This window comes from Cryptococcus neoformans, chromosome 3, assembly GCF_000149385.1.
Source record: "Cryptococcus neoformans var. neoformans B-3501A chromosome 3, whole genome shotgun sequence".
NCBI classification, from domain to species: domain Eukaryota; kingdom Fungi; phylum Basidiomycota; class Tremellomycetes; order Tremellales; family Cryptococcaceae; genus Cryptococcus; species Cryptococcus deneoformans.
Genome location: NC_009179.1, coordinates 461646 through 466645, shown reverse-complemented (window position 1 = coordinate 466645; position 5000 = coordinate 461646). Strand labels below are relative to the sequence as shown.

The 5000-nt window shown below is 50.0% G+C and overlaps 3 protein-coding genes across 3 annotated transcripts in view; 2 read left to right on the top strand and 1 right to left on the bottom strand.

Annotated features, from left to right (window-relative positions):
* The window catches only part of CNBC1680 (hypothetical protein), a gene marked incomplete at both ends in the record, with an annotated part of 4906 nt that extends 3626 nt beyond the window's left edge, over window positions 1-1280 (bottom strand). Inside the window, 2 exons of the mRNA XM_771584.1 lie at window positions 1-788; window positions 1026-1280. The exon at window positions 1-788 is cut by the window's left edge and continues 154 nt beyond it. Of these exons, the coding sequence (XP_776677.1) occupies window positions 1-788; window positions 1026-1280 (1043 nt within the window). The remainder of the gene's footprint in view (window positions 789-1025) is intronic.
* Window positions 1281-1743: 463 nt separating this feature from the next.
* On the top strand, window positions 1744-3134 carry CNBC1670 (hypothetical protein; the record flags this gene model as incomplete). The annotated part of the gene is made up of 12 exons (XM_771583.1): window positions 1744-1795; window positions 1867-1971; window positions 2030-2095; window positions 2147-2159; window positions 2245-2263; window positions 2314-2341; window positions 2399-2487; window positions 2547-2615; window positions 2676-2762; window positions 2823-2906; window positions 2963-3037; window positions 3102-3134. 12 exons carry the CDS (start codon window positions 1744-1746, stop codon window positions 3132-3134), a joined length of 720 nt encoding a protein of 239 aa, XP_776676.1.
* A 922-nt stretch (window positions 3135-4056) lies between these two features.
* CNBC1660 (hypothetical protein) overlaps window positions 4057-5000 on the top strand; it is a gene marked incomplete at both ends in the record, with an annotated part of 1478 nt that continues 534 nt past the window's right edge. The window contains 6 exons of the mRNA XM_771582.1: window positions 4057-4123; window positions 4184-4376; window positions 4438-4526; window positions 4582-4640; window positions 4698-4793; window positions 4845-4964. Coding sequence (XP_776675.1) covers window positions 4057-4123; window positions 4184-4376; window positions 4438-4526; window positions 4582-4640; window positions 4698-4793; window positions 4845-4964 — 624 coding nt within the window. The remainder of the gene's footprint in view (window positions 4124-4183; window positions 4377-4437; window positions 4527-4581; window positions 4641-4697; window positions 4794-4844; window positions 4965-5000) is intronic.

Here is a 5000-nt window from a genome sequence, read left to right as displayed (position 1 = left end):
GCCTCCTCATCGGCAGCAGACGAATATACAGACGGTGCGCGTGCATCCTCTTTTGGGCTCATCCCGCCATCTCGGGGCGTTTCTCCATCAGATACGCTTGGAGGGTATGGGAAGTTTCCTTCACTTGTAGGGCGGCGGGTTGCACTAGGGTTCCTTATCCTTGACGTGGGCACCGGTCCCCTGCTCAAGCCCCCTTGCTGAGCGACAAAACCTTCTCCTGGAACACCACTGGGCGGGTTACTTGTCTCTAGAGTCGTTCCTTCCTCAGCAAGTCGGCGCTGCTGCTCAAGCTCCAACTTCTTCCTCTTTGCCTTCCTTTCTCTCTGCCGCTGTTTGATAAGTTCAGCCCCTCGGTCTTGCAGTTCATCATCATCCAAGTTGGGAGAATCCCTCAAGATGCTGTGGTGGTGCTGCAAAGGCGGACGGGCTCGAGAAGCCGAACGAGAAGATGAGCCGCCCGGATTAGTAACGGTTTGCGATGGGTCCCGAGAATTGGCGAACCGGGCACCGCGGCCTACGCGATGTGTTCCTCCGCTAGATGCTTCTCGCGCGGGCTGACTGAAGAATGCAGTTGGGGAGCCAAAACTGCTTCCAAAAGCTGTCTGCGGTACACCACGACTACTGCCACCGCCCCAGCCTCTAGGAGTGGATTCAAAGGTGGTGTTCCCTGGAACAGCCGTCCGCGGTGGAGAGTTTGGCTTTAGGTAGTCTTCATCCTCTGTGGAGGATATAGAGGCACGTGCTGGAGAGTAGTTGCCTCGGAGTTGACTGGGTGTGGCCGCTGTGCGCTGTGGTGAAGTCATGGTGATCGTCAGCGGTGCCCTTTATCGAGATGACGGAGACGAAGGTGGAGAAAGGAATAGCAAGGAGGATTACGCCATCTGAAATACAGAATGATGGATCACAAACGGGAATCGATCAGAAGTGCGTCTGCCCGGCGACGTCTGTGCGCACACGTTCCTGCTCCAAATTCCGAAACATCGTGGTACCATTCACGCGACAACCCCTTGGCCACCTTCACTTACCGGATCATCTCTTCCAGGACGTCCCTTTCCGAGTTCTTGCTGCTGTTGCTGCCCACTTTGTCTTCTATCCATTCCTGGCTGACTTGCCGCGCGTCCAGGGGCGGGTCCAGGGGAAGCGGCCACCGCGGCGGCGAAAACCTGCGAGGCGGTGGGCGGCCGGGCAGGTGTAGTATTGCGGATAGTCGGTGTAGGGGAGGAGGGAGAAGAAGAGTCGTCGTTGAGGCTTTGACTGCGAGAGCGAGTGGGGGTTGACATTACGATAGATAATAGGTGTGATTGTGGTGGTCGATTGCGTTTACTCGTGCTCTTCTTGGACGCTGGAAGATGTGCAAGACCTGCGACTTGCAGACATGCTTTGCTAAAGTCTTTGAAGGTGTGAGCTATCGATCTAAACGTGTGGTCGAGCTGCGATATATGCGTTGCCGTCCCGAGTGCCGTACTGAGATCGCATTCACTTCCCAAGACGGCAGAGCAGATCACCACTCATCCGTCACGCACCCGCCCGAGGAGGACATCACGGCCATCACCGATGGGCTGCTATCATTTACGTAAAGCCACAAAAAGGTTAATGACGCGTCAGATGTCTTCCGCACTTCGATTTGGTTGTTGTTGTGTCACGAGCAACAAGAGCTGGGAGCAGCAACGAATTCAAAAGGAAGACTCTCAGGATGTATCTTCATTTACCATCCATCCAAATTCCTAATTCAACGATAGAAAGATGCCAGCTTACCGAGTAGAACTTGCCCACACCGGTCGCGCAGGCTGCAACGGTGCGTCATCTTCCCACACCTTGTCCGGCAGTCAATACCAGTACTTTCGTCTGACTTCTTTTGATATACAGGAAGAAAACCTTGTAATGGTACCAAAATTGGCAAGGGCGAGCTTCGTCTTGGTGTTTGGGTAGAGATCAGGGGTAATGGAGGCTTCAAATGGCGCCACTGGGGCTGTATGTACACCTCTCATTCCGGGATGGTTGTCTGGATATAGAGGCTGATGTGATGTAGGTACCACCCCTGAAGTCATTAAACACTGGAAGGAAGATTTCGAAAAGCCTTCTGAAATCGATGGCTGTAAGTTTGACGCGATCTACCAGATAAAATGGGTGCTGATGCGATTTGTAGTCGAGGAAATTCCGTAAGTCCTCTTTAGGGGGAAGGGCGTTGAGTGGCGAGAAGGAGAAGGTTAAGAGATTCATGGCTTACGCGACATCCGTCGACAGTGAAGAATACCAACAAAAGGTGTGTCTCATTCAAATATATTGAGGTTCCGTTACTAACGCACCCTGCAGGTCACCGACGCATGGAACGAGGGCCACGGTGCGTATCCATCAGCAATAGCAATAGATATGCGCGTCTGACACTTTCTGGTTTCAGTCAAGGAAGAGGATGTCCCTGAAACTGCCAGGGTCGAAAAGGTAGAGGAGAACGAGCCAGAGGATGAGAAGCCTGCAACCAAGAAGAAGGTGCGTTTGTTATTTACTCCACCACAAAACGAAAGGGCGCATGTTCATCTCCGTAATAGGGCACTAAGAAGGCTAAGGCCGAAGCTAACGAGGACGAAGGCTCCCCCGAGGCTCCCAAGAAGCAAAAGGTATCTTCTCCCTCTATGGCCCACCTTTCCAAACTGACGATTGATAATTTTTCGTACTAGGCTCCTGCGAAGGAGAGCAAGGCCAAGAATGAGCCAAAACACGAGGACGAGAACGAGGTCGAAGCCTCACCTAAGAAGAAACGTAAGGTGAGAACTGATGATCTGAATCGATTCGACTTGAACAAAGGGTTGAATTATTAATCATAGGCTCCCGTCAAGCAGGCTAAGAAGAAAGAGCCCGAGGAACACGAAGAGCCCGCTGCTGAGGAGGGTCCCAAGAAGAAGAGGAAGGTAAGAATGGAACACAAATTTGCAAATACTAGAGGGAAGTGCTGATTTCTTGACAGGCTGCTGTTAAGGAGGCGGAGAAAGCAGAACCCTCGGACAACGTTGAGGAAAAACCCGAGGAAAAGCCTAAGCGGGTAAGCATCCCTATGTCATTTACTACTTTCAGACTGGGCGAAACTGTGCTGATACGATTTAAAGGGCCGAGGACGTCCCAAGAAGACTGAAGCTTAATGGATGGTTGATGAGCAGCTGGGTGACTACTATGGTGAAAGTGAATGAGGCTGCAAAAGGATCGACTTCGCAATAGCGTAGTTTTGGTGGTGGGGTGATGCGTGTGCATTGGAAGTTGGGGGCGTGGAAGATACAACATGGTGTATGGGATAATGAGTGGAGCTACTGAAATGCTGCTTGGGTTATTATGCGTGATCGAAAGTATGTATAAAAGTACAAGTATGTAGTGCAGTCGAGTTTGGATGATGGAAGATGAAGGGGGATATAAAAACATGCAGTTAATAAATTAAATACTGCGACCTTCTCCACCTTCACCTGCACCTCTACCCTGAAAAAAGGTGGAGAAGACAAATGAGCAAAAAGCGGAGGCCGCTGAGTCAAGGGTGTGCCTCTCCCAAAACTTTTAAAAGAATCACAGCATGCCGCTCGGTTGCCGAAAAAAAGGACTGAAAAGCGAAAACGGGTAGCATGGTGGGCCCCGGCAGCTTCACCTGCTGCTCTTCGTCTCTCAACTTAAATTCGCCCGAGGAAGGAAAATCAATTTTAATCCACTGTAAGCTGCGATGACGTCGCTTAGCCGAAAGGGGCCTGCGACATCTGGACTTCCAGTTTTATCCGGTGTTCATTGACTTCATCGAGTATACTTTTTTTTTTCGGCCTTTTTTTCAGGCCAAGCATGCAAAGTCGTCATTAATTATCGAACCTGTAGCGCAGTTTTGTAAAAACAGCCATCGAGCACCGCCAATGGTTCATTGTAAAAAGGTTCGAACTGTCATTGTTTGTGGCCCCCGGATACCTCTCGCCCCCCTCCCAACAACTAGAAGTCTTTTTGATACACCATTACCACCTTATTTTGTGTATACTAAATCGTAGGCGGACGAGCTCCGTAGACCCGACTTCCGAGACATAGAAAAATAACGCGATGAGAGGAGCAGATGGAAAACGCCTGCCATTATGGCTCAATACCCGTACTCTCACCTCCCACTTCTGTACGTTTTTCCTCTGCCTTTTTCCGTTGTCACAACTGATAAAAGCCATTGCCCACGCAGTCTTTGGCCCCTACGTCCTTTTCCCCATCGCCGCTGCCCTCACGTGGTTGGGCGGCATTCTCGCTCTATTGGGTCTTTGGGTAGTGGCTGGTAAACCGAGGTATAGGAGCAATGAGGCTAGCGTCGTGTTTATTAGTAATGTCGGTGCTACGCACCAGGCGTTGTTCATTGCGATCTGCTGTACTGTAGCCGCGTAAGTTGATCGTGATTTGATGGAAACGCTTTAGATGTGTGGCTGACGCGACATGATGAAGATTCTACATTATATCCATGTTCGCGGAGAGATGGTTAAGGCATGTGGACCGATTGCCCACAAATATCAGGAGAAGGGAACTTGTTTTCGGTTAGTATCTTTTACGATGAAGTGCGGAAAAGGATGCTGACATCGTTTGCAACAGATTGGCTCGCCATCTTTTGGTGTATCGTGGGTTGCGTCGGACTTATCCTTTTATCTTGCGTGAGTGCGCTCTTTGGAAAGACAGCTCATATAAAAGCTGATTCCCGAATCAATCAGTTCAACGCTTTTACCCATGGAACTGGACACTGGACAATGACAATTGTCTTTATCGTCGGCGTTGCAATTTCTGCTGTTTTCCAATCTGCTGAGATTGCGAGTCCATTCTTTCTTTAATAGTGATTTGCCGCTGATCTTCTATTGCAGTGGTCTTTGCACAAAGAGCACCCAGACCGCAAATCGCTGAAGCGAAATTCCATCTTGAAGCTCATCATCGTTTTGTTCGCCATTGTTCTTGCTATTTGCTTCGGTATTACCTACGGTATCGTGAGTTGAAAAAAAGGTCTTTTCATATGAGTATAC